This window comes from Colobus angolensis, unplaced genomic scaffold, assembly GCF_000951035.1.
Source record: "Colobus angolensis palliatus isolate OR3802 unplaced genomic scaffold, Cang.pa_1.0 Scaffold57, whole genome shotgun sequence".
NCBI lineage: Eukaryota > Metazoa > Chordata > Mammalia > Primates > Cercopithecidae > Colobus > Colobus angolensis.
In genome coordinates, this window is record NW_012119265.1 from 4,695,140 (window position 1) to 4,722,877 (window position 27,738).

Below are 27,738 nucleotides of genomic sequence, written 5' to 3' on the forward strand. Positions count from 1 at the left end.
TTCTAAGAATCTGATTGAATCAAGTCTTGCAAACTAGTAAATAAACTTTGATTTAAGTAAAATATTGTTCACTTTAAGACAGAATAGTTGCTAAAACCAGAATTGTGACTCTCGGCTTGTCTGTGATTGAGGGAATAGAGCATAGGGAAAAACCCTGACTGTGTGGAAAATGCTGGCTTGTGCTGGGCTTTGCTGGTAGAGTGATGGCTCATAACTACAAACAGAATTGATAAGTTGTTGAAATGTGATTTTAATGGATTTTTTAAAATTTTATTATTAGGCTATCAGCTGCAAAGGTCAACACAGTATATCCTACACTTTGTCAAGGAATCAGACTGTGGTGGTGGAGTACACACATGATAAAGATACGGATATGTTTCAGGTAATATTTTTCTTTTTTAATAGAAATTTTAGCACATTTTCCTTTAATTCTGTATTTTTTATATGTAGTCAGATCTTCCAGCCCAGTGTCCAGGGGGAAAAAGTTGAAGATAATATAAAAATTATTCCTGTTTGGTTGTTGAAAGATTAAGAAAAAAACTTAATTCTTTAATTGTAAAAGGAAATTATAAAGGCTACATTCTCAGACCTCAGTGCAATAAAAATTGACATTAATAGCAAGAATAAAAATTTTAAAAGCTAACCACTTTTAAAACCAACATTTTCAGAATACTTTCTAAATAACACTTGAATGAAAGGGATATCCAAACTACATTTATAGACCTTTTCAGAAATATCTGTGAGAATATCATGTAGCAAAACTGACAAGATGAGGCCAACATCTTACTCGGAAGAAAATGCCTTAAGTGCTTCCATTACTAAGAGGAGGGAAAGAGAGAGAAAGAAAGAAAATCAAAGGACTAAACATTTATCTCAAAAGTTCTTTTTTGACAAAGGACAGCAATTAAGAAAGTATAGGATGGGTTTGGGCATAGTTTTAGTGGTATATAATATAGAGTCCAGAAGTACATCAAAAGAAAGCAGAAGGAAGGAAAAAAAATATTCATCAGTTAATGAATTTAAAAAGTAGAGAATAAATGAATATATTCCAGATTTAGTACTTTAAAACAGCGAACAATTAAAATTTAGACTAATAACAGAAAAAAGCATAAGTTGGAATTGGTGAGGCTTTGCATTTCCATATGGAGAGTTAAATTATTACATAAATGATATCAAAACAAACATCAAAAAAGTATGATAAATACTAACATTATACTCTGCTAAAGTAAATTCTAGAGAAAACATTTAAATGTAAAACTGAAGGAACAAATGTTCTAGAAAAAAACTTAGGAGAATTCATATTCTTGGAATAGGGAAGGATCAATAGTAAATGAAGAAATAGATTGTACCCTACACATTTTCACTTATTTTTAAATGTCACAAAAATTAGAAGTCAAGCTAGAGACAATTAGGTCAACAAATCAAGTAGACGAAGGACTGACACCTACTATACAGTAATCACTTTTCCCATTCTTTCAAAAATGGACAAAGAACAAAACATACAATTCTCAGAAGAAAAAATATAAATGGCCAATAAATATATAAAAATAATTTTAAAATACCAAATGAATTAATAAAACACTCTTTATTACCTATTAATTGGAAAATATTAAATAATACAGCACTGTAAAGCATTGTATGGAATTGGTCCCCCTGATGGGACTGTGAATTGGTGCAGCATTTCTATAGGGCAACATTGCAATACTACCATGAATTTCAACACTCAGACCAATTGACCCAGTAATTCTAACTTCAGTCATTTTTATACATAACTAATTAAGGAATATGAACAAAGATTTGACCAAAATGTTGTTCATTGTACTGTTGTATATACTAGTAAAAAAGTAGAAATAAACCTACACTTCCAGGAGTAGGTGAGAATGATTACAGTATGGTGCATTTAAATGCAAAATACCGTGCAGCCATTACATGACTATTAAATGGGAAATACAGTAAAATAAGTGAAAAAAGGCATATGTCCATCCTCTTCATGCTTTATTTTTATATGCATACACATAAACGTAGGTATGGAAGACAGATGGGACTAGAAAGAAATGCCCCAGCTCTTTTTCCATTTTCTATAACATTGTGAGGTGCAGGCCTAATCTGTATCATCTAAGTCAGTACTTTTGATTGAGAAAGAAAGAAAATTTTATGTGGTTTTTAAATGTATTTGTAGTAGTCCTGAACTTCAACACCTCAGACTGATAAGAAGAGCCAAAGACAAATTACAAATGGGGGAAATATTTACAATTTGTATCACAGAAGGTTAATGTCACAAATATATAAGGTACTCCTGGAAATCTCTTTGTAAAAGACCTACAATCAGATAGACAAATGAGCAAAGGAGTTGACAGATAGTTCACCAAAAAAGGAAACTAAGAAGCTCTTAAAAATAAGAAAGTATGCTTAACCTCATTTACAAAAAGAAAAATGTGAATTAAAACCACATAGAGATACCACTTTTCACTTGTCAGATTGGCAGAAATCCAAAAGATTTTGTCAAAGATGTGGGGAAAACAGACACTATCCTACATTCTATAAATTGTTATAGCATTTATGGGGTAGCAATTTGAAAATACCTATGAAAAATACAAAATGTTTACATAGTTTGACTCAGCTCTTCTCTTTGTAAAGCTCTTCTTTCTAGAGACTTACCCCAGAGATATCCTTACCTACATGCAAAATGCCATTTGTACAGAGTTATTGCTCAAAGCATTGCTTAATAGGAAAAGATTGGAAACAACCTAAATACTCTTTAGTAATGGACCAGTTCAGTAAATTTGGGTACAGTTATACAGTGGAGCCCTCCAAGGGTATAAAACCGAACAAAGAAAAGCTGTATGTGTAGCCACAGAAAGAGCTCCAAACATATTAAATGAGTTAAATATTAATATTATTGAATATATTGAGTCATATTGGTAATATACATTCAATTAATTTAAAATGTTACTAAATTAAATTAAATAATATTAAATATATTATCATTTTAATATTGTAAAATATTACATTATTAATTTAATATTGTAAAATGGTTTAAATAATGCTTATGTGCATTAAAAAATCTCCAAAATGATTAACAAGACATTAATGTAGCAGTTGCCTTTGTGGGGAAGGGGACTGAGCAGGTGGTATACAGGGAGATATTTTACACTTTTCGAGTTTGGAACTATGTGTATGTATTAGATATTTTAAAACTAAATAATCTTAGATAAAATATATAGTCATAGTTATAAACATAGTTATTAAAGTGCCAGTTTGAACACAAAAATAAGATTTGCCATGTTTGGGCAAAGTCTCCATGCCATTCTGTTAGATAATCTTATAAATGTCTTTTCTTCTTATTCTGTTAAGGAAAATAATATCTTCCTACATAAGTATATGCATATTCTTCCCTGTTGATATTTTTATGAAACTTCATTATTATGTCTTTTTCATACTCATTACAATTATTTATTTTCAATTTATAATTTTTTTCCCTACTTATAGTAGCAGTAAAGATTTTAAAGATTTTTTTTACAGAGAGTTCTTAATCCTAAAAAAAGTGAATCAAGCCTATTTCACAATTGTCCATGATACTTTTTTACCACTTAAATTCAAGAACTTACTGTGATGGTACCTGTTATAGGTAAGTCAGGTACTCTCAAAGTGTGAGACGTTAAATTCCTTTAAGAAGAATCTTGTTTCTTTGGGATTCTTCAGAGTTTCATAGATATTCTTTAGTGACATATGTGTCACATAGTGTATTCCGCACTATTCAACAGTCACATTCGACTCACATGCTCACTTTCTTCCCTCTCATCTCTGCAGAATGAATTAAAGATTTAGTTGGACTTTTTCAGCTTCCTATTACGAACTTCTAAGTACATTATGCATACTTCCTATTTTGTCATACAGAACATTAAAAGACTCAAGATTTAATAAAATTCATATTTTTTTTAACTGCAGATTCACAGCAATGAAAAATACAATGACTGTCAATACAGTTTAGTGCCACTGCTTTGAATCATGCCAAAGCACCAGCAACTTGACCCACCAGTGTTCTAGCACCATCAGTGTAGAGACCAGCACCGTGGAAAAGGCAGTTAATGTCTTTGTATTATTATGAAGGTAGTTTTGGCCTCATGTACCTAGACCGCATGGCAGGGTCTCAAGGACCCTCTGGGGCTCATGAACCACATTCGGAGAATACCGATTTGTACCAACCTCTTAATTTCATAGCTGAGAAATCTGGGTCTTTGAAAGGAAAAGTAATGTAAACTAAGGTCAGAGGAGGCTTTAGGGGCAGAGCTAAGATTTAGGTCACTGGGCTCTTCATTCTCTGAATAGTACCAGCTCAGCCTCTTTAAGTAAAGTATGGTAAGCCAAGCAAGAATTCACATGTTTCTTAAGGAAACATAACACATTACACACACAGACTAACTGGACCTATTAGAAGGATCCGTGGCAGATCATTTTAAGCAGAGAACTAAGCAACTCTCATAAGACCTTGAAAAGATAGATTTGTTTCCGTGTTTTCCTCCTTTTAACAAGTTTACATTTCTAAAACCTACTACTGACAAAAATCACCAAGCAAAAAGCACTACAGCACTCACAGTTCTCAAGTATGGACCTTAGTGTGGAGAGTTTTAGTCATTCCCATTAAAATGATTTCTAGGGTTAATTGAGTATCTAAAGGCAGAATATCAGAATGAACCAAGAAAGGGCTTTATGCTGCATTTCCCACTGTGGAGTCAAGTTAGTAGACTCAGAACTCAGAAATATTATGGCCTGAGGGGAAAAATCAAAGCTAGATCTGAATTTAAGGTATGAGAAAGAGTAAGATCTTGGTCATTATTGTCTGGAGTTAGGGGTAAAGAAAGAAAGAAAGTCTAACAAGAAAGTGAAACATAAAGGAGAAAATAGTTCATGGAAGGAATTAGAGGAAGTGGTGCATTGTCTTGTCTGTGCCTACAGTGCAGTGCCAAGTGCCTTCTGACCATAGGGGCTAGGAGACTGACTGGGTCCTGCAGCCAGTGCTCGGGGGTCCTTTTTCTCAGATTTCACATTTTCACAGGCTTCGAACCTGGTACTACAAGGCCTAACATTTTTGGGTTTTGGTTTTTTTGTTTTGTTTTGTTTTTTTGGTTTTCAGTTTAGTTGATTTACTGTAGTTTTAGATGATAACATTTAGTTAGTATCTATTAAGAGGAAAATATTAAAGAATGTCTACATTTTCCAGTGGGTATTTCTACAACCATTGCACGTGAGCAGGCTTGTGCAGGTATGTGTATATCTCATAGGATTCGGCCTCCCTGTCATTATCTTCCAATTATTATTTTCATGTCTTGACCATCTGCTGTGTCAGAAACTCCTTTGGTGGCTGGGGAGAGAGAGCTAAGGCTCTCCTCTCAAGCAGCCTATATCTGGAGGAGGCAGCAGATCAGAAATAAGCAAGCCCTTCAGGCAGAGGAAACAGTGAGTGCAAAGGCTGCAAGTCAAGATCATAGTAGAGAAGGATGGCAGTAAACTCCGTTGGACTTGGAAGGGCAGGTAGAGGCTGAGAGAGGTAGGACCTTCAGGCCAGCTAGAGTTTGGGATTTATTCTAGGAGTTTTGGGAAGCTGTTGGAGGGTTTTAAGCGGGAGAGAGGTATAATCTGATTTACATCTTTGTACGATTTCTCAAACTACTGTGTGGAAAAGAATCTAGGTGGCAAGTATGAAAACAGGGAAACCAGTTTGGAGGCTAAGATGATAGAATCCAAGTAAGAGATAATGGTAACCAAAACCAAAATGGGAAAAGTGGAAGGATTGAGGATGTGTTTGGAGTTTCAGCTGACAGTGTTTACACAGGGCTGATGTGGGCATGGAGGAAAGTGAAGAACTGGGTTATTCTTGGGTTTTGACTTTCGGCTTGAGCAAATTGTATGTCAGTCAGTCATTGATATAGGGAAGCCCCAGGGTGAAGGGGGATCCAAGTTCTGTTTGGCACATATTACATTCGAGATATTTATCACACATACAAGTGGAGATTGGGTATGCTGGTCTGAAGCTCAGGGGAGAGATCAAGACTTTCAGCTGATAGGTGGGATTTAGTGATACTATCTAGGGAGAGAACAGAAAGAAAAGGGAAGGGGGAACTATTTACCAACTAGCCTGAAAGTTTCATTATCTTAGTACCAGGTAGAGATGTACCAGGATATGCTGGCTCAGCGTAAGCCCTGGATTTAGCAATATATTGATTGTTGGAATCAGCGTGAATGGTTTCAGTAGAGTTGTGGGGAAGGAAGCTCAATTGGAGTGGGTTGAGGAAGAAGGAAGTTAAAGATATGGGTGAGGAAATGGAGGAAATAACTAATGACAGGTTTTCTAAGAAGTCTTGCTGTTAAGTGAATCAGAGAAACAGGGCTGGAGCCTGAGGGTTGCTTGCAGGTGAAGGAAAGCATTTTTAAAAGTGGGAGACTAGTCCAGAGCAGTGCTACTCAAACTGCACTCCCTCTCCAGCAGTGAAATGTTTGTTAAAATACAGAATGAGATGAGCATACAAGTTGAGAGGAAACCTTTATGACAGTTTGGCATTGCCGAAACATCCAAGCAGATGATCATTTCTCAAGTACTCATTTTTATTGTATGTTTAAAAGGCATCAGTGACGGGTTAAAATTTAAAACAACAACAGCAACAATACTGGTCCTTTAACCACAGAGTTTGAGAAGCTCTAGAATGTGTGTGAGAGCTGATGGCACCATCCAGTATAAAAGGAGGAATTGGTGACTCAGGAAAGAGGAGATAGTATTAGGAGCAAAATCCTTGGGAAAGGGAGAATATTGGAATACCAAGTGTCAATGGAAAGATTGCTTTTAGATGGGAGCAACAACTTTTCATCCTTATCCCAGGAGGGAAGTCAGAAAATAAAGTGATTGATGCAGGGAGATGGGTAGAAATTGGTTGAGGGAGGTGAGAAAAACGGGAGACCCTTCTAGATGCTTTGATACCATCTTACCTGTCCTGGCTTCAGCTGACATCCAGGCAAACCCAAACTTTTCTTATATATATAAAATTTAACATACTGAATGGAGCAGGTTCTCACTGTAACTGGTTATATGACTATCAGCACTCTGTGAATATTACATGAAATTCAGAAGCATCCTGGCTTGCGTGCTGTATGAATATCAGATGAAATTCAAAAGCATCCTGGCTTGTGTGCATGACTGCCTTTAAAATATTGTAGAGTTGATCCAGTAGTCAAAGGAAAGGGCAGGCTGCAAGTTTTCCACATTTGAGTGATTTTTCAGCAGGAAAGTTACTTAGTTTTATTTTTTGTTTTGTTTCGTTTTCCTGGAAAAAGCAACATGAAGCTTGCGTCATAAAGTATAAAATTTGACCAGCACTCTAGAGGTTAGATTTAAGTGGAAGCAAACTGATAAATCATACGTATGACCAATCAAGGTAAGTGTCATGACTTAAAATCATTGATCCTGTCAGTCTGTTCCAGTTAGAATAAAATTTCCTGTTTTACAGTCAATTTCAATGACTTCATCAAGACATTAATTTAATACATTTGGATGAACTCAGAATGTGGCCCTTCTAGAAAAGAGTAATTACTGTACACAAGAAGGAGTAGTTACAAAACATTCAAACCAGCAGAGTGATTTTGGCTTTGAACTTATAACAGAGCTTGAAAAGGCATTGCCCTCTTCCATGGAGATTAACAAATCTTGGGACAGTGACTGTTGCTGTGAGGCTCCAGGTTTGGTGAGATGACTGGAAAATGCTAGAATTTATCACGTTTTACTCCTAAACTTCATTGGAATAGAGGCTCAGGACGTGTTTGCACCTAAGTTTGAAGTAGGCTTTGTTTTCACCTTTATACTTTTCTCTATTTGTTAAATATTTTGCAGTAAGTCTTCATTACTTTTCTAATTTTCTTTTTAAAAATTGTTTAACAAAATTAAAGCAGTCTGAATCAGTAGAGCTTCCAAGTTACCCGGTTTTTAAATGAATCTAGCAGAGAGGAGATTTTGCAACTTTAGAAGGATGAATTATATGATTTTATAATACATCTAATTTAGATTTTACATTGCATTTTTTAACAAGTTATGTGTTTTCTAAACCTGAAATGCATATATCTAGGCAATATGCATCTGTTCAAATTGTTAAGTTTCAATGAAACCAGCAGTTTAGTTCATTCCAGGCATATTTCATTAGGACAAGAAATTAAGAGTTATAAAAAACAAGAGAAAATAGATATCTGTGGTCATTGGTTTTAGAAAGATAGTCTGTGCATGAGAATGTATATATGAGATTTACAAAGAAATTTGATATTGTTCTAGGAAGCAAGCTGAGCTAAGTGATACAAGATTTTTTTCTACTTTATTCATTTGGATGAAAAATGTATTACATTGCCTAGTTTGTAGATAGAACTTTGAGACCAGAGTAAAAATACCTTGGAAATTGACTTGGGAGCTTTATGTGCATACATCTCAGGTCTCTGCATTCCTCCCACTGGCAGTTTCAGAATCAGAGTTACAGTTGTTGGGAGAGAACATTAATATCATATTTAGTGAGAAAGTATTAATTTATGTATAAGTGATTTTAACCTAAGAAGTCCCTTTGGCACATAAAACCCTTAGCACTGTTTTCCAGTTAGAGATTCATGAAGCAGCATTACATAACTTTTTAAATATTCCATATTGAGGATTTACATATTTGTAAACAAATACTTTTCCTAGTTCACAGGAGAGAGTAATACCTGTCTTACTTGAATTGATTGAATAGGACAAGCTTCATTAAGCCTTTATTTGATGCTTTGTTAGAAGCTTTGTTAGAACTTTGTCACATCTTCCTAATGAAATGTATTCTTTCTGGTAGCGTTTAAATCTTTACAAAGAAAGGTTAGTCAATATAGTATTATTGACAGTCTTTTAGACTTCCACAAGAGAGTTTTTTAAAAATTCAAACTTGAAATGCCAAGACCAGCTTTTGAAATCTTTCATTTGACTACATCCCAAACTTTGGGCTGGCTTCATATCCTTCTCTTTCATGCTGAGTAGTGTTAATGGACATTTATCTCTATGTCTGGATTAGGGCTGTTCTTGCTCAGTGCTGGGAGTCACTGTTGAATTTACCTAACAAGGAAAACCATTCTGTGGAGCTGGGCAAGAAAGTGGGAAGCAAGAGTTCCTTTATTTAAAATCTTGCTTTTTTTAACCCCAGAAATAGGAAAAAAAAAAAATTGTTGTGAAAGTAATATTGCTTCCTGGATCTAAGAGATAAAGTCTGATGAGTGGCCAAAGATCTACTGTTGTCCTCTTAATTGAGCTTTTTCTCATTACTTAAAATCTAATGAACTAATGAGTGGCATAAAGTGAGTGAAGCAAGATGAATAAGTTCTAGAGATCTGCTGTGCACCACTGTGCCTGTAGTCAACAATGACTGCATTATGTGCTCACATATTTCAGAGGATACATCTCGTATTGTGTTCTCACCACAGTACAACACAATTAAAAATGGATATCTCTAATATTTGGTTACCCTAATATCTTCCCTAGTCAAATAGGAAAAGGAGGATGAATGAAAATCTTGCATTAAATTCTAACCCTCAGAACAAAGATAGTGAGTGTTAAAGGGATCCTGAATGCTTTTTCCATGTGAATAAAATATGGCACCCTGCTATTTTCTGAGTGAATCACGAGTACATTTGATTTATTTAGGTGGGCAGATCAACAGAAAGCCCTATCGACTTCGTTGTCACAGACACGATTTCTGGCAGCCAGAACACAGACGAAGCCCAGATCACACAGAGCACCATATCCAGGTTTGCCTGCAGGATCGTGTGCGACAGGAATGAGCCTTACACAGCACGGATATTTGCTGCTGGATTTGACTCTTCCAAAAATATATTTCTTGGAGTAAGTACTGTCAAGAAGTACATGATTTCTAGAAAAACGCTTGTGATTATGACATGGAACATTTAATTGGAGCAAAACAAATATTGGCTTTGTATGTTGCCTCTAGTGAGATTTTGAGATTTTAGTTTTCAGGTGGCTAGTTAAAATCTGAACATTCGTAAGCATTACTTGCTATTCATTATATTTTTTATATTGTAATATTTACAGTAAGTACTTTTTAAAAAATATGACTGTAACATTGTCCATAATGTATTTATGGCAATTAAGAGGCTTATTTCAGAGAGAAGAATAAATGGCCAAATTTAGATCATTAGGGCTTAAAGGAAAATGTTACTGATTCATTCATTCAAAAATGTTTTATTGAGTGTTTGCTATGTTCCATACTGGGCGTTTTAGATGAGGGATTATAGAGATCAAAATAGACTTGAATCCCTACCCTTATAGGGTTTCCTTGTAAGTGAAGCCCAGAAGTTTTAGTGAATATCCAGGTTTAACATAGTTTCCTTTTGAATTAGGATATTTTTGCAGGAAAAAAAGAACCCACTTAAAATGGTCTAAAATCAATGCAAATGTACTGTTCCCACATAAGAAGTGCTGAAGAAGGCCAGCTGCAGGGTTGGTGTTTCGGTGGTTCTGTGACATCCAGGGCACTGGGGTTGTCTCTGTCTTGCCTTCTGCCTCCCATGGTGCACCAGCCTCTTCATGGGAGGTCTTCTCGTGGGTGAGAGTTGGCTCCTGCACCTTCACATGTCCCCTGCCACATGACAACTTCCAGCCAGAGAAGAGGGTGGCAGAAGCACTGTTTCTTCCTTGTCCCTTCTTACAGCACAGACATCTTTCTCAGAAGCCTCCCAGAAGATATCCTGTGTCATCAGTCAGAGCCCAGTCATGTGCTGTGCCCACCTGTAAACCAGCCATTGGGAAGAAGGCTGGGAGTGTCATATTGGGTTAATCAGGATTCCCCCCACCGGCCCCAGCCATGTGAACAGTAGCTGAGCTCTGTCACCAAGAAAGCTGAAGGGAAGAGCTGTGGCACAAGCACCCAAGAGTGTCTGTCCTATCATCATGTCAAGCTACATGTGCCATCTACCTTTGAGAATTTAAACACTGATGGTTGTGTAAACATAATGACCCTGACTTGTTGGCTTAACATTTTTGGAATTTTCTAGCTTTAATAAAAAGTCTTTCTTTATGACTATCCTTTGTTCTCTATCCTGACAGTGAGTACATAGAAAGCACTTTTAGATATCAGGATGAGGGCATGGCACAAGTGTAACTGAAAAGAGAAAACACACCAGATGCCTAGACTCTCATGGGGTTGTGGGGAGGGTAAAAAGAATCTTAGAGGGAGAAGCCCAGGCATCCATTTTTTGCAAGTTCTTGAGAACTATAGTATGTGTCCAGTGATAAGTCATTCATCCATTCAACACTTCTTTTATAGTGTCGAAATAATTGTGTATTTTATCCTTGTGATTATAAATAGAAAATGAAAATTCATCACCTTCCCCCCCTCTGCCTCTACACAACGTATTAAAGAAATTTCAGAATCTTTTCCATTTCAGCATCATCTTAACCTACTTTTTCTGTTCTGCTGTGTACCCTCCAGGAAAAGGCAGCAAAGTGGAAAAACCCTGATGGCCACATGGATGGGCTTACTACTAATGGTGTCCTGGTAATGCATCCTCGAGGGGGTTTCACCGAGGAGTCCCAGCCTGGGGTCTGGCGCGAGATCTCTGTCTGTGGAGATGTGTACACCTTGCGAGAAACCAGGTCGGCCCAGCAACGAGGAAAGCTGGTGAGTGCGCTTCACTCTGCAAGACGTACCAGACTACACAAGCCTAACTCGAAGGCTGTTGTTTTCCCTCCCCTGACGTTCGGAACCTTTGTGCAGGTCCAAGGGCCATGTACCATAACTCAGCAGAAGCAGAATTCCACAAGCCCCTGAAAGCAAGAGGGAAATGGCCTTATCTCCTTCAGTGGTTCAACTTTTTGGGAGTAAATTGTGTTTGGCTCCTTACCACCTGAAGAATATTATCTTTTATTGTATACCTCACCACAAAAATCTGTTTAAATTCACTTTAAGAAGAATAAACTTACCTTTAGTGTAAAACTTTATTGATTTGGAAAACATTTGAGCAGTCCAAAAACAATTAGTAAAAATTATGAATTAAGGAATTATTTACTAGACTTTCTGGAACTAAAAACTAAGTCAGCTGGTTTTCCCCTTGAATTCCTATATATTAAGGCAGAATTCTCTATACTGTCCACCAAAATCACAGTTACAACTTTTTACTTGAGATGATTTATATACTGCGTTGACCTGGCATGTTAATATTTTCCTATAAATATCACCACTTATACCCCTGCCCTAAAGCAGTTTTTTTAAACCCATTCTTTCTTGGAGAATAATTATAATACCTTAAATGTGTAACTCTGGGTTTCTGATCTTGCTATAGCCATGTAGCACAGCCACTGATTTTTAGTAAACTGTCCATTCCTGTACTTTTGCTTAATTTGCTAGGTAGAAGCTAGAACGAGAGAGAACAAATGTCTTTTTCTAGAAGCTAGAAGAGGAGTTCTTCAAAACTCCCACAGAATAAAATGTATGTGGAATAGAGGATTTGACCTAGCACTTGTTAGAAAGATCATCAAAAATGTCTAAGATGGAAAAAGAAGCTGGGGGCTGTTTCGCTAACTTCATTTGCTGTTCTCTACTGGATGTTTGTGTTTAGGGAATGGTTATTTTTATATCTATTTTACACCATTTTTCATCTACAGGCACAGCTTATGCGTCTTACAGTGCATTATGGCTGAATAAAAGAAGCATTTTCTTAAAAAAAAAAAGCAAATTCAATAAATTTTACATAAATGTTTTCAAGAAATTGTAAACAAAGAAGGAAATGTGAAAGCAGTTTTTCTAAATAATCTTTTGTTTCTGATCACTGGATAGTTTTATACAAAACAGACCTAGATTGGCCAAACTGGTTATTATTCATCATTATAACAGCAAGAGTAAGAAGTCAGTAAATGGTTGCTGGGTGCAGGCTCTGCGTTAACATTTCCGACATGAGCTCACTTCATCTGCACAGCAGCCCTCTTAGGGAAGTAGAGTCATCCCCATTTTATGGATGAGGAAGATGTGGCATAAAATTAAAGATTGTCCAGTGTCACAGAGTTAGAAGGTGGCAGCTGGTGAGATTCAAACTCAGGTCTCCCTGATGGAGAGCCTGGACACCTAATACTACTCAGTACCATGTTGTGGGGAGCCAGGGATGGTTTACACCTGAGCATTTGCCTCCCTGGGTGAGTATAAAGCATACACTAGAGTCCGTGGGGAGCGCCTTTGTCCAGGAGGTCATATCACAGGATGAGTTTCTCGTCCACTCTGGTTATTGTGTAGCGACCCTTCTTAGGCTGCTACATGTGCTGGAGAATTTTACAGTGTGACTGAAAAGAAAGAATTCCAAAAATGGCTTGTATTAATGAGTTGTATTAAATATACAGGCTATTTTTGAAGTTAGTCCCTACAAGCAACACTTAAAACTATGTAAAATTGTGCCGTCCCATTTGGTAGCATCCGATTAACCTGACCAGTTACAAAGGCTTCCATCAGCCTGACCTTGGGCTTGTGGTACACTGAACGGATAACCCTTCCTGCAATCTCCTCTTGTTAACCTCTGGAGAACATTTTTTTTGTCTGTCTTCGAGGAAAGTTTACTGACTCTTTGAGCTTCTGTTTTAATTCATGACTCATTGGTCCTGTACATGTTGCTGGTAGCATTTGATATAAATTATGTTTATCTGGAGATTAGATTTTGGGGACAGTCTCTGGCAGTACTTGTCATTTGCAGTCTAATACAGAAATTTGGGAAATCAAGTGATCTGCTAAAAGTCTAAAATATTTGTTAAAACAGTAGTAGTCACATTGTGGAGCTAGTGCTGGTGGAAGATTATGTATTCATGTCATACACAGCATTTGATATGAATCAATATACTAATGTATGTGTAACAAGAAGTCACCATTGTTTTTCATTATTACAGCAAATGATGGAACCTCAGAATGATGTACTAATCAACAAAATTAATTAAATGTGGGGGAAATGTCTTTTCAGGCCTTTAAACCTTGAATAAATAGGTGAATGGAGTTTGAATTGTGCCCTACTTTTTTAGCTAATGATAACATATGGTAACATTTATAATATTAGTCTAGGAGGCCCTTGAGTATTTAATTAAATTATATATGAAATATTTTATTAAACTAAACTGGCTTTGTATAAAATTAAGTAAATTCAGTTAAGTTGATTGCATACCTAATTTTAGGTGAAATTATAAAAATAACTGTAGAGTAACTATGTTCAGGCTCTAGCAGATGCTTTACATTAATTGTCTTTCCAGTGTTGCTTAAAATAACCCGTGAAGTCAGTGTTGTTGTGTCCATCTATAGATGAGGAAACCTGGGCTTTAAAAGGTTAAGTCACTTGCTAATAAGAAGTGGTGGATGGGGGGTTGACTTCACTACCCTGTGCTTAGATAGTTGCTATGTAGGGGCCATTAGTTGCCATGGTAGAGGCCAGATCTCTCTTGCTTCCATAGTACTGTCAATTCCTGTGCCTGCTCGTAGCTTTTCTTTTGTGGTAGAATTTAAAAAATAAAATCTGAATTCATGCCTACTAATGATTGCTACATCAGACCACCAGGTTCCAGTCCTGGTTTTGCCACTTAGTTCTGTGGTCTTGAATCGATGATTTAACCTCTCTGTGCCTGGCTTCCACATCTCCTAAATTGGAATAATATTAATACATGTCTAATAGGATTGTTGTGAGAACTAAATAAATAACAGTAGCTGGAAAGGATTGGAACAGTGCTGGACACAGTAATGTCCCATAACTGGCTGGTTGTTATTACTAAGTAGGGGTTGCAAACTGGGGATATGGCAGAAAACACCAAGTCCACGCTCTGCCCTCGAATTGCATGGTCTGGAGGAGGTCACAGACTAGGCAGCAGATCAGCAGATACTGTGTGATGAGCACAGTCATGAGAAGATACCAAAGGTACTTTCCCTTCACAGGACACCTACCCCAGATGTGGGAGTCAAAGGTATGTGGAAAGTAAAAGGCCATACACCCCAGATTTATGATAAGACTTTATTGTTTACCAAGAAGTACCCTGCAGGAGGAAAAGGGGGTTGTTCCACAGCCAGAGGCTAGGCCACCACCACACCTCAGCTTCTTACCACATCAGTGTAATCCTTTAGGCACAGTTTTATCCTGCAATGAGGCCTCCCCTGAGAATTGCCTGTGGTCAGCAAGGGCAGGAGCCTCATGACACCAGTTAGGGGAGAGGAGAACATGGGATGCTCGGTTTCGTGGTGGGGCGGGGAAGGAGCATCAGCAAACTTCAGGCTGTTTGAAAGGAGTCACAGTGTGTATACTATACAGTATTAAGATTTATCATTTTCCTGGGACCTTAACTTTTTCTAACAACTAATACTTGGGAAGGGCTGATTTCTTCATGACAAGGAAAATGTCCAGGGCAAAGTGACGTCCAGGTGAGACCTGGATAACAAGTAGGAGTTTACCAGCCCAGGGCTCAGCTGGAGCAGGGTGTGCTGGGGTGGAGTATTCTAGGCAGAGGTTGCTCTTGCACCTGCCTATGGGCAGTCTGAGGTAGTGCATTCATGGACTCTAGGTCCTTGCAGCTCATCGCAGGGCAGTCCTGGTTTCCAGTTAGGAAGAGAGGAGCTACAGCAGGAGAAGTCGAGTGACTGCATTGGGAGTGACCTTTTAAGTGTGTTAAGAAGCTTGGGCTGTACCCCAAGGGCAGCAGAGAGCCGCAGAGTTCTTTGGACCAAAGATTAACAACATTTCTAGTGCTTCCCATACCTCTCTCTTTCCCTTATATGGTTCTTTTCCTCCACCCCAGCCCCTGGCTCTGTCCTCAGTCCTCTCTGGAACCCTGCCTGGGCAGTGGCATCCATTCCCACAGCTTCACCTAGGTGCTGGTAATATCCCAAATATGTTTCTGCGAGCCTGATCTGTCTCCCACGCTGCATCACACGTGCCTTGTATGCATTACCACCACCGATACTCTGCACACTCCTCACATTCAGCACACCCAAAACTGAACTGGCCTGGCTTTTGCTGTTGAACTTATTTAGTTCTCACAACAATCCTATAAGACAGGTATTAGCATTATTCCAGTTAAATGGATGTGGAAGCCAGGCCCAGAGAGGTTGGTCATTGACTCAAGACCACAGAGCTCCTCAGTGGTGAAATCAGGATTTGCTCTCTCATCTGCTATTTCTCCTGTGTTTCTCTGTGGAAAGCCCTGCTCTACCCAGACAACCAGGCACGTAACAGGCTCTTGCTCAGATCAAGAGCTGAGTGCCATTGAGTCTAATTTCTTTCTCTCTACTCCCTGTGCCTCTGTCTCTCGCCACTGAGACTGTCTTTGTTGAGGTGTACTCATCCTCTCTACCCAGAGAGAGCACCAGGTGCCTCCTTCACCACTCATCTTCTACCCCTCCAACCCACCCTCCAGAGTTCTAGAAGTGATCTTTTTGAAAGGCAAACCAGTTCTTGTGTAGTTACCTAAACCCCCCACCAACTCCCCGTGGGCATGGACGCCAGCCTCCCTCTCCCTCCCGCCTGGGTCTCTCACCCCACCCACTCAGTGCCCTGAACTGCGTCCATCCTTGTTCAGCCTGGCTGCACAGCCTCGTCGAACTCCCTGTTGCTCCCTCGGTGCATATGCCATTTGGCCTCTCTTCCCTCTCCTTGCTGTGCCTTCCTGCTATCCTCCCTGCTGAGACCTGACATCTTTCTCAAATCTCTGTTAAAGAAAAGCCTTGTAGAAACCATTTCTGACCATCTGTCGTCATCAGAGTAATAGTAGCAGGTATTTACATAGTGTTTACTGCGTACCAGACAGTGTTCTCTAAGAACTCTCTGCATTTACTTATCTAACACAACCACCTTTTCTAAAGTTTACACAAGGGGAAGCTGAGGCACGGGGAGCTTAAGTAATCTACCCAGTGTCATACAGCTAGTAAGTGGGAGAGCCAGCTTTCAAACCCAGAGTCCACACTCCTGGCTGCTATAGATTTGTGGCCTTGCACAACGCTTTGCTGGCCTTCATGCACTCTGAGCTCTGGGCGTGTCTGCCTTCCACTACTGAAGAGCAGGATGGGGAAGAGGTTTTATTGGCCTTTGGTAGCCCCAAGGCTTAGCATGCGTCTGGCATGTGGAGGCAGTGGTCAGATTCTTGCTGACCATGCCTAGCTGCTGCTTGTCAGCTGTTAATCAATCTTGTAAGCACTTAGTGCATAGTACAGGCCTCCTTCTAAAAATGAAGGCTCATGTTGAACTGTTCAGCTTCAAACCTTACAAATGAACAATGAAAGATAGATTCAAGGTGGAGGAAGCTAAGGGTCACCAGGAGTGCTTTGGACCCTGCTGTAGTGACTGCAGGCCCCCAGCAAGGTCTTCTAGATTGGCTGTGGTCGAAATGAGGATGAGTCTCCACTGGATGAACTGATAGGACATCTCTCGTCCTATGGGATCAGTGAGTCATTGTGTTACTGACTTAAGGAGTTAAAAAGAAAATCTTAGGAGATTTGTGAAGTTCATTAAAATAACCACTATAGTAATTGAACATGTAAAACTAGGTATACATACTGTGCTCAGGGCTTTGTATATAAGGCATATATGTATTATATCCAGTGATCAGATGAGGAAACTGAGGTTTGGGGAGGATAGGTTACTCCCCCAGTTCTGTTACTGTGGGATAAATTGCCTCCCTGTGTTACCTTCAAAGATTTTTTTCTTGTTTAAGAATCTTGGAGTGATTTGCTTGATTTTGCTTTTAAAAGGCATGTGTCTCAAACTTGTTGTAGGTGGAAAGTGAGACCAACGTCCTACAGGACGGCTCCCTCATTGACCTGTGTGGGGCCACTCTTCTCTGGAGAACAGCAGATGGGCTTTTTCATACTCCGACTCAGAAGCACATAGAAGCCCTCCGGCAGGAGATTAACGCCGCCCGGCCGCAGTGTCCCGTGGGGCTCAACACCCTGGCCTTCCCCAGCATCAACAGGAAAGAGGTGGTGGAGGAGAAGCAGCCCTGGGCATATCTCAGTTGTGGCCATGTGCATGGGTACCACAACTGGGGCCATCGGAGTGACACGGAGGCCAACGAGAGGGAGTGTCCCATGTGCAGGACTGTGGGCCCCTATGTGCCTCTCTGGCTTGGCTGTGAGGCAGGATTTTATGTAGATGCAGGACCGCCAACTCATGCTTTCACTCCCTGTGGACACGTGTGCTCAGAGAAGTCTGCAAAATATTGGTCTCAGATCCCATTGCCTCATGGAACTCATGCATTTCACGCTGCTTGCCCTTTCTGTGCTACGCAGCTGGTTGGGGAGCAAAACTGCATCAAATTAATTTTCCAAGGTCCAATTGACTGACACCCTTGACAGCCATCTACGACTTTATTAACAGGTTACTGTGAAGATTTTGCCACTAACTCTAGATTTTACCTTTTTGTAATGCTGTTTATTAGGGGAGGGTGACGGGGCTGGAAATAAAGAGAGGGGACACAGTGATGAAACATGGCAGGAGTGTAACAAATACCAGTGGTGTGTTGCATGCCCAGAACAGCAGCATCGTCATTGAAGTCTGCTTGATTAAACCATAATATCTTTGTAATAATTGGAGTTAAAATGCCATGCTTCTATTTTTAACCTTGGGTTTTTAACCAAGTTTTGTTTTTGTTTTTGTTTTGTAATCTTCAACAAGACTTTAAATCGTATTTTACAGATGTAGAAGAAATGTATTCAAAAGTGTGGGCTCATGAAGTTCCCTTCAGTGCAGTGTGGTGTAGGTGTGATGCGAAGGGCACACAGTGTCTAGAAATACTTGATCGTGGCTCCAACCTGACCAGACAGCAGAGGGGCGGCTCTGTACAGTGTGACTGGTGGACAGATGGCCTTAGACACAGGTGGTTTTGAAATCTGGGGCTTCTTTCTGATTTATTTTTCTGACTGGTTGGGGGAGAGAATATTCATATCTTGTGGCCTTTTTTTTTTTTTTAACTTCAGTGGAATTTACTTTAGATACTCATTCATCAAATACATGGCACTTCACAGACAATTTCCCATAACTTTTTAGCCTGTCTTTTGTTATTTCTGCCTAATATGATTTGCCCCTGATACTCATCTTGCACGGCTAGAACTATTTGGTTGATTAAAATACATCAGCTCTTAAAAACTCACTAACTGAGGATAATTACAGTAGTAGACATGGTCTGGGTACTATACTACCATGTTTGTTTGCTGACTGAATTAAGATTTAAGAATGATTAAAAATAAGCTTTTACTTTTTAAAACCACTTGGGGTTTCATAAAGTTTGTGGGGGTTTTTTTTGTGTTTTTTTTTTCCCTTTGTTAAGAAAGCCAAATTCTGTAAGCCTGAAAGCAAACCAATCACAATGATACAGGCATTTTTGTGCACTCCCTTTTCGCCATCTGTCACCTTCCCTTGCAGCTTAAGGAGCCCAGTAAGTTTTGAAAATGTTTGCAAATCAAACTAAATTTAAGTGGGATCATTAGATATACACAACACCAAGTGGTATGTCTGCAGAGATAATTCAAAATTCCTGATTTTGAGAGAACAAATGGGTGTTTGCTGAGGATTAATTAAATCAGAATTTCATATGAGCTCCACCATTCTTGTTACTTTCATTTCATTTTGGTTAATAATTCTTGGATGCTTGGCACCAGTCGTATCACTGCTCCCAGAAGGCAAAGATCCTTTAGGACATGAGACTAGTAGAAGCTGGCTGAGATAAAATAAAACCCTGCCACATGGAGTAAGTGTTTATTTAAACTGATGTTCTCTTAATTTGACCGTTGCAGATTTGGGTGACTTTTTTTTAACCTTTGTACATATACGTAATTTATATGATTCTAATGTACTATATCCATACTTGAATTGGTTTTTTCATATTTTGCCTACTGGCAAATATTTTGCCTATTTTCAGCCATTCTAACCTATTTGAGTACCCTTTTCCTTAAAGTGATATGATATATTACTCTTGATTGCTGCTGCTTAATTTGACATAATATGTTTAAAGTTCAGCCTCTCAGTTTTAATATAGCTTTATTTTTCAATGGAGATCATTGTTCAGGATGAGACATTTTTGGTTTTGGTTTTTTTGGATAAATTTTAAATGATGTGAAAATCTGACAACAGTCCTCTTATGGATAGCTTGCTCTATTCTGTATAGCTTACTCTACCTGCAGACAGAAAATGAAAGAAAAAGATGGACTTGCCTAGAATAATATATTTAATGCCTTTTGATTTAGCCGGAGCCTCTGATGATTAGCTTTCGCTGACAGAGTTTGTCTTTTCAGCCTATAATTATTTGGGCCCCAAAGAATGATAAAGGAGGCACTCTTTCTCTTTTCTTGCTGTATGCCTAAAAAGTGGTTGAAGGATTCTTGATGCCCTAAAACCATCTTGTAAGCTAAATGGTCTTGCATCCAGAAAGGCCAGATTTTACCTACCAAGAAAAAAGATATTTTTCCAGACAGTTAGGTATATCATAATTTTCCATTTCAAGTCCTGTTTATGAGTCTCGTCATCCTGCAACATGACATATCCCCCAAGTTGGACACATCCCATAGTTGGGCATATGTCTAACTAAAAGTTCCTGACTTTTAGTAAATTCAGCTTAAATGTAAGTTGAAATTTGGGTAATAATTTCCAAGCTCTTGGAAGGGGTAACTGAACCGCCCTCCATGGGCTCCACATCTTTTCCTTTGGCTTCCAAAGTGAGGTCCTGCCCACCCTGCCTAAGGAACTGCAGAGAGGTGGCAAGTTAGCAAAAAGGACACCAGGCTGTTCTTGGCCACTTGTGGGAAGATCCCTTTATAATTTTGACTAAGGAGATTCTTTTTTCACAGTTGAGTTAGTTTGTGAGAATAAAGAACTCTGTAGCTCACCAAGGTAGAGAAATACAGTTCAGAAAAGTAATTTCTCCAAGGTCACTTCTTTTTTTATGTCTTGCTTGCCCTCACTTTAAAGGACTAGCCCCACTCCCTCATATGCACACACAAGGAAATTGCAGACCAGTTGGTTGTTTTGGCCTGACTCTAATGCCTTTTGCAAGTAACTTTCCAGAAGTAAAAACCCCAGTGATGTATTCCCATAGAAATATTTTTCAGTTTATGTCGATTACTACAAAAAAAAAAAAAAAAAAACGATTCAGAGTGGATGGAGTACAACTCTGAGTATTTTTCTAGTCCGGAATTTTTTATTAATAATCGGTGCTGCCGGGTCATGCATGCTGCAACTCTCAACATTTCCCTTATTTGGTTCAGCTTTTAGCAAAAAGGGCTACAGTTCACCCTGCAGAGTAAGTATTACGGTTTCTGGATTTTTTTCCCCCAACTGTGGCCCGAAAGAATTAAAATCTGTTAATATAAATAGAGAGCATATTTATCATTCCTCAGTAGTTAACTATAGACTTTGGTAACTTTGTGCCTCAGGGAAGCCACGTGATATAACTGGTTATAGAATTTCAAGGTTAGGGTTTAAAGAAAGGAGAAAGCCATTGGAAAAATGATGGGCTCCATTAAGGAGACTAATGAATCTGGATGCAGAAATATGCCAGAAACTGGCATAAACATGATTGTAGTAGAATTTATTTTCCAGTACCAATAGGGAAATTATTTTAAGTTATTACATATACTGTATTGGGAAAGTTGAGGAGAACTGTTTTCTTCATAAAGCTTCGATGTCTTTTTTTTTTTTTTTTTTCATGGAAAAACTCAAACCTCTGTTATTTGGGAGCTCCATATTGTGTGGGCACTTATGAGAGTTTTCTGCTTAATTGAAGTGTAATATAGGTTATGGAATCGTTACCCGCAGTTCTATGGTTTTGTTCCACTTCTTTTTTAAAGTCATTCTATTCTTTGGATGTGCTTGAAAGGGTGTGTGATTACACCATTGTTAATGCTGGGTAAAAACTATCTTCTTGCAGCCTTGCCTCATAATAGTAGAATTTCTGATAGACAAACCACAGGACTTTGATTTTAAGCCAAATCCAGCTCCATCCCTTTACTGTCCATCTTTGCGGCTTAGGGTATGATGCTCCTCCTCCTCTGCGGCCAATGAGACAACTTCAGTACCTTTTTAAAAGAATCTAAGCATCACTGAAGCAGTAATGCTAAAAGAGGTTCAGTATTTTCTTTTTAGTAAAACTTACATCCTTTCAAATAAGTTTTTGCCCTCATGAAGAATCCCTAGAGGACGATAAGGAAAATAAGTATTTTCCAGTTTTACTTGACAGTTTCTAAACATGTTTCTAAACAAATAAAAATAAACTCAATGAAAAATGTTTCTTTTTAGCTGAGATGACAGATTGCTTCTCTGTATTAAATAGTCTAGAAGTTAAGGGGATGGTCACATTTACCATGTATTGTGTTATGAGCAGTTAAATTTTATGAATATATTTGTAAAATTGTTGTTTTATATTTCATGTCAAATTGAAAAGCTTATTTCTTCACTATTGTACCTGTGGAAATACAAGCCATTTTACAGGAAAAAAATCTTCAAAAACTATTAAATGGATATCAGTCTGTTTGTGAGCCATTGTCTTCAGATTCTGTGGTTGTCACTGAGTTCATCAGGACATTTAGTAGAAAGTTGATACAAGTAGAACTGATTTTTTTCACTTCTCTAACTTCCAAGGTAATCTCAAACTGTTGAGTTTATTAATTGTTTTATATTCTGCACAATACATATTTAAACCTGGATTCTGAAAATCCCCTACATTTTTTAATTAAAGAAACTTCCTTGGTGCCTGTATTACTATTTCTTGTGACATTACATCACTGTCAAATAAATTTAACTTCCAGGGGAATGTAACCTGACTTGTAGAATTAAAAGTTCCAGCTTCTCCGGAGGCTGAAGCAAGAGAATCACTTGAACCCGGGAGGCGGATGTTGCAGTGAGCCAGGATTGCACCACTGTACTCCAGCCTGGTGACAGAGCGAGATTCATCTCAAAAAAAAAAAAAAAAAATAGCCAAGTGTGGTGACGGGCACCTGTAGTCCCAGCTACTCAGGGGGCTGAGGCAGGAGAATTGCTTGAACCTGGGAGGTGGAGGTTGCAGTGAGTTGAGGTCATGCCCTTGCACTCCAGCCTGGGCAACAAGAGGCTCCATCTCAAAAAAAAAAAAAAACACGCACACAGTATAAAACATTTAAAATGGCACACTTGTATAGGACATTTACCAAGAATGGAGCTTGCAGGATTAGAATTTTGCTCTGGGGGAGTGAGTGAGTGAGTGAAGACCGAATGTGAAGACCTAGGACATTACACTACACGCTAGAAACACTGTGCACTTGGGCTACACTAAATTTATAGAAAGAAACATAAGCCAAGTAACCTTAGCATACTGTAACTATTTTACCTTCTAAACCTTCATTTTTAACTTTTGACTCCTGTAATAACACTTTCCTTAAAACACAAACACATTGTACAGCTTACAAAAATACATTTTCTTTCTCTATATTCTTATTCTCTCAACTTTTTTATATTTAAAATTTTGTTTTTAAACTTTTTTATTAAAATCTGAGATGCAAATACATACATTAGCCTAGGCCTACACAGGGTCAGGATCATCAATATCACTGTCTTCCACCTCCACATCTTGACCCACTGAAAGGTCTTCAGGGGCAGTAACATGCGTGGAGCTGTCATCTCCTACGATAACAATGCTTTCTTCTGGAATCCCTCCTGAAGGACCTGCCTCAGGGTGTTCTACAGCTAACCTGTTATACAGTAGGAGTATATTCTAAAATAACTATGAAAAGTACAATAACATAGTTGCTTATCAAATATGTACTGTACTCATTGCATGTGCTATACTTTTATATCACAGTGCAGTGGGCTTGTGTACACTAGCATCACCACAAATACATGAGTAATGCACCGTGCTAAGACGTTACAATGGCTACCACATTTCTAGGCAATAGGAGTTCTTCAGCTCCATCAGGATCTTATGGGCCCACCATCATATATGCAGTCCATTATTGACTGAGGCATTGTTACGTGGTGCATGACTGTCTATCTTTCTAAACTTAAAAGTAAGAATTTTAAATTGGATGTCGGTAGCAGAAATGTGTCTGAGGCTTGCAAAATGAGGCCATGCTTCTTATGGCTGCGGAGCTGCAAGCCTGAACAAACTGTTTTCAAGCTGTTGTGCCACCCAGAACACCCACTGCTAATTATGGGACATGCATTGGAGTGCCCAAATGGACCGTTCTTAAGCATCACTTCCTTCTTTTGTCTTCTAAACAGGTTCTAGTTGAAGAATACCAAGGTTCTTCTTGTGAGTTAAATGAAGTGTAATGAATTCTTTCTTGCCTAATTTCAGGTTTGAACTTGAGCTTACGTCAGAATTTCCTGAGGTTTCCTTAAAAAGCAGATTCCTTAACTGTGTCTACAGAGGCTGATGTAGTTTTCTAGGTTTCTCTCCATGAATTTTCACTTTGGACAGACAACCTAGATGATATTACAGGCGATCCACATTCTATGCTTTGATAAATTCTTCTTCAGCTACATGATTGTATTGACTGTATGCCTCTGCTGTGCAAGTTACTAAATTCCCATTGTGCTCATTGGTTTTGGCACATCCAATGGGCATGTGCCATTGGGAACTTGAGGCATGTGGCCCCACATGGAGATGGGAATGGATGGCCTAGCCAAACAAGGGCCTTCCTGCCCCGTGAGTCCAGCTGCTGTTTTCTCTTCGGTGAATGGATCTGACTCTCTCAACAACTTTGCCTCTTTCCTAAACTTGCATTCCCCATCCTTTGCCGTTGGTTTTTAGTTCATGCCTTTTACCGTTTCCACTCTGCAGGAAAACAGCCTCCAGCAGTTTTCAAACTGGTTTGAAAGAGTTCAATGTTAAGGATGAGATTTTTTTGTACATAGTGTGGGAAGCTTGCTGAATTCTCAAAATTGTCATTAACCTGACAGAAACTTGCTGTGGGTAAGCAAACTGGGTGTCATCAGAGCATATTTCATAGGCTTTGGGTTCCTATCATCTAGTGATGTATTTATAATAAAACTGGGAAAGGGACTTTTTTTTAATTTCAGAGTTTGATTTCTGTATACATTCTGGAAATGTTCTGCTGTTTGGATTCACTGAGTTCAAGTATTTCCTTATCTGTAAAATAGAGGTGATGATAGTGTTTCTACCCCTTAGAGATGTGGTCAAATCAACATAATACAGGCATTATGGTATATAGTGAGTGCTCACTAAATGATAGTTGCTTATATTATTCCCTTGCAGTAACATTACCCTAAGTGTTTTCTTTAAAATTTTGAGTCCCAGAAATTATCTGCAAAAAAGATCATATAGTGTTGTAACTGAGAAATAATCTATATCTCAAATTCATTTAACCACAGACTTTCTTTTTTCTCCCCATATAAGGTATTTTGAATTCTTGGTGAATGCTAAAATTGATAGAATTTAACTATTGCCATACATTCTCAAAATTTATTTTAAATGAAAACAGATACGCATGAACCCAATGTTAGTTGTTGCTATTCATGAGGTTCTAAACCCTTATCTTTAAAGAAAAATACTGTTACTGCTTATGCAAAACTGTATCACAGCCTCTATGACTTAAAACAGTTTAATATATTACTGATGACCATGGAATAACTTTATTTTAGGAAAAGAAAGACATAGCAAATATACTTGTGATTACATATTTGAAAACGCAGTATAAGACTATTGACAATTAATGCACCACCCTTTCAGTTGGTAGATGTTTCTCAATTTTAAATATATTTATTTTCATAATATCGAAGCCCTATTCTGTTATTAGAATTAGTTTATTCATTTGGAATTATTCATCTATTGTATTGGATGGATGCCAAACTGGATTATTATCCCAGTCTGCTGATGGAAAGCATCCAAAAGTTTTACCAGTTTTTTTGTTAGTTTCTTGTATAGGGTAAGAATAAAAACTCATTTAAATTGCCATAATTTATGCTATGAAACCCAATAAACTAGCCAAATTTCAAGTTCCTGCCTTCCATCAACATTTCCATTAGATGAAAACTCCTCATTTATCTGAACCAATTGAAGGTAGTTAGATCTTTTAATGGATTTGATTCTCTACTTAACATTCATGAGTCTTTAGGATGAAAACTGCTTCAGAAAATGAAGATTTCAACGACTAGGTTAGTCTGAATCAACATGGCTGAAATTAGAAAACACAAAGCCAGTGTGATCAATGGGAAGATCATTGACATAAGTGTCAGTTTCTGTTAATTGTGTGGCCTCTAATTAATTGTGTGATCTTTTGCAAGTTACTTAATCCCTGTCTGTTATTTACTCTGGGGGATGATAAAATTGGACCAAATCAATGGTTTGCAAATCGTTACATATGTGCACAACACTTTTGAAAAAAATCAAATAAAATCTCATGGATTCTTAACACACAAGTAGAGAAAAGCAATAATGCAGCAATATTTAAGCTTTGTAAGCTTAAATTGGCAAAATTGTGTAATGAGAAAAAAAATGTCTAGTGTTAGAGGAAATAATTATAATCTTACATCAGTCTCATCTGTTTTTGAACAAGTTTGTGTGTTTGTTGGAGAAAATGATTTGTAGCTCACTTGCAATCTTAATACTCTTTAGTCCAAGCAAGAAGCTTGAAAGAGAAGTAATAGAAAATGTTTTCAAAGTTGAATTATTTTCAACACCTAACAAGTATATCCATTCTCATTAATATCCATGTCGGGCAAAAAATACCTAATAGAGGAAGTGCAAAAATATCTATAGTATGATATCTTGGCACAGCATATAAGTGTAGGTGGATAGACCTGAGCTGCATTCTTATTACAGGTCTGAATTTTTAGAAAGAAAAGAAAAAACAAGATTTAGGGAGAACTAATGTTGGTAGAGTCTTGTGTACAGCATATTCATTGAGTGCTACGTCTATTCTTCAGGAGCCTGCTGTCTAAAAGTGGCCTGCTGTACCATCTATTACACATGCAATTTATAATCCATTAATTTGGAGCTTCTGATAATTCAAACAGGATTAGCTATCTATCAAACACGCTTTTTCATCCTAAATTGATAGCAGATAGCAAAGGAAAACTTAAAATATTTCAAAAAGACTGTTCTGAATATGATATAATTTATGTTAAATATATTAATTTAAAAGGAATTAAATATTTGACTAAATATATTACTATATTTGTGCATGTAATGGTGATGTATGTATTATGTTATTATCCATTCTTTACTATAAAATGTTAATATGTTAAGGCAGTTTAACTTAATTAATAGTTAAACTATCATATATTTAAATACTCTGGAATACTTACTCTTTGCTAATGGAAGCTGTTCCTTGTCCTGAATAACACTTTCTCTATAAGCTCTCTTATATGACTTCTACTTTGCCTTATTACAGGATTGACCGCTCCTCTATGAAACATACTAATGAATGCCCATGGCATGCCCATGCTCCCACCTGGTAATTTGCTACCCTCTCCTAACCCACATACTTCTGCACCTGCAAGTTGAGTTGTATGCTTACCGGGATTCAGTTATAGTTGTTCCCAAACTTATTATATCAGTCATACTGTTAATATTAGGTACTTAAATGTCACATAATCTCATAAATATGAATATCAAAGAATTGTTTTGCGTTTGAAAATTAAGCTGAATAATTTGAGAGGACTTTAAGCAAGTTGCTTTAAAAAAAAAAAAAAAGAAGGTTTCAAGTATGGGAAAGAAAACTGGAAAATACTGGGAAGTGTATG

At 37.9% G+C, this 27,738-nt stretch overlaps 1 protein-coding gene across 1 annotated transcript in view; it reads left to right on the top strand.

Moving 5' to 3' along the window:
- The window catches only part of PELI2 (pellino E3 ubiquitin protein ligase family member 2), a 135,366-nt gene extending 112,614 nt beyond the window's left edge, over nt 1-22,752 (top strand). The window contains exons 3-6 of the mRNA XM_011961861.1: nt 281-382; nt 9,692-9,889; nt 11,496-11,684; nt 17,784-22,752. Coding sequence (XP_011817251.1) covers nt 374-382; nt 9,692-9,889; nt 11,496-11,684; nt 17,784-18,350 — 963 coding nt within the window. The 5' untranslated portion in view covers nt 281-373 and the 3' untranslated portion in view covers nt 18,351-22,752. The remainder of the gene's footprint in view (nt 1-280; nt 383-9,691; nt 9,890-11,495; nt 11,685-17,783) is intronic.
- Nucleotides 22,753-27,738: the final 4,986 nt, after the last annotated feature.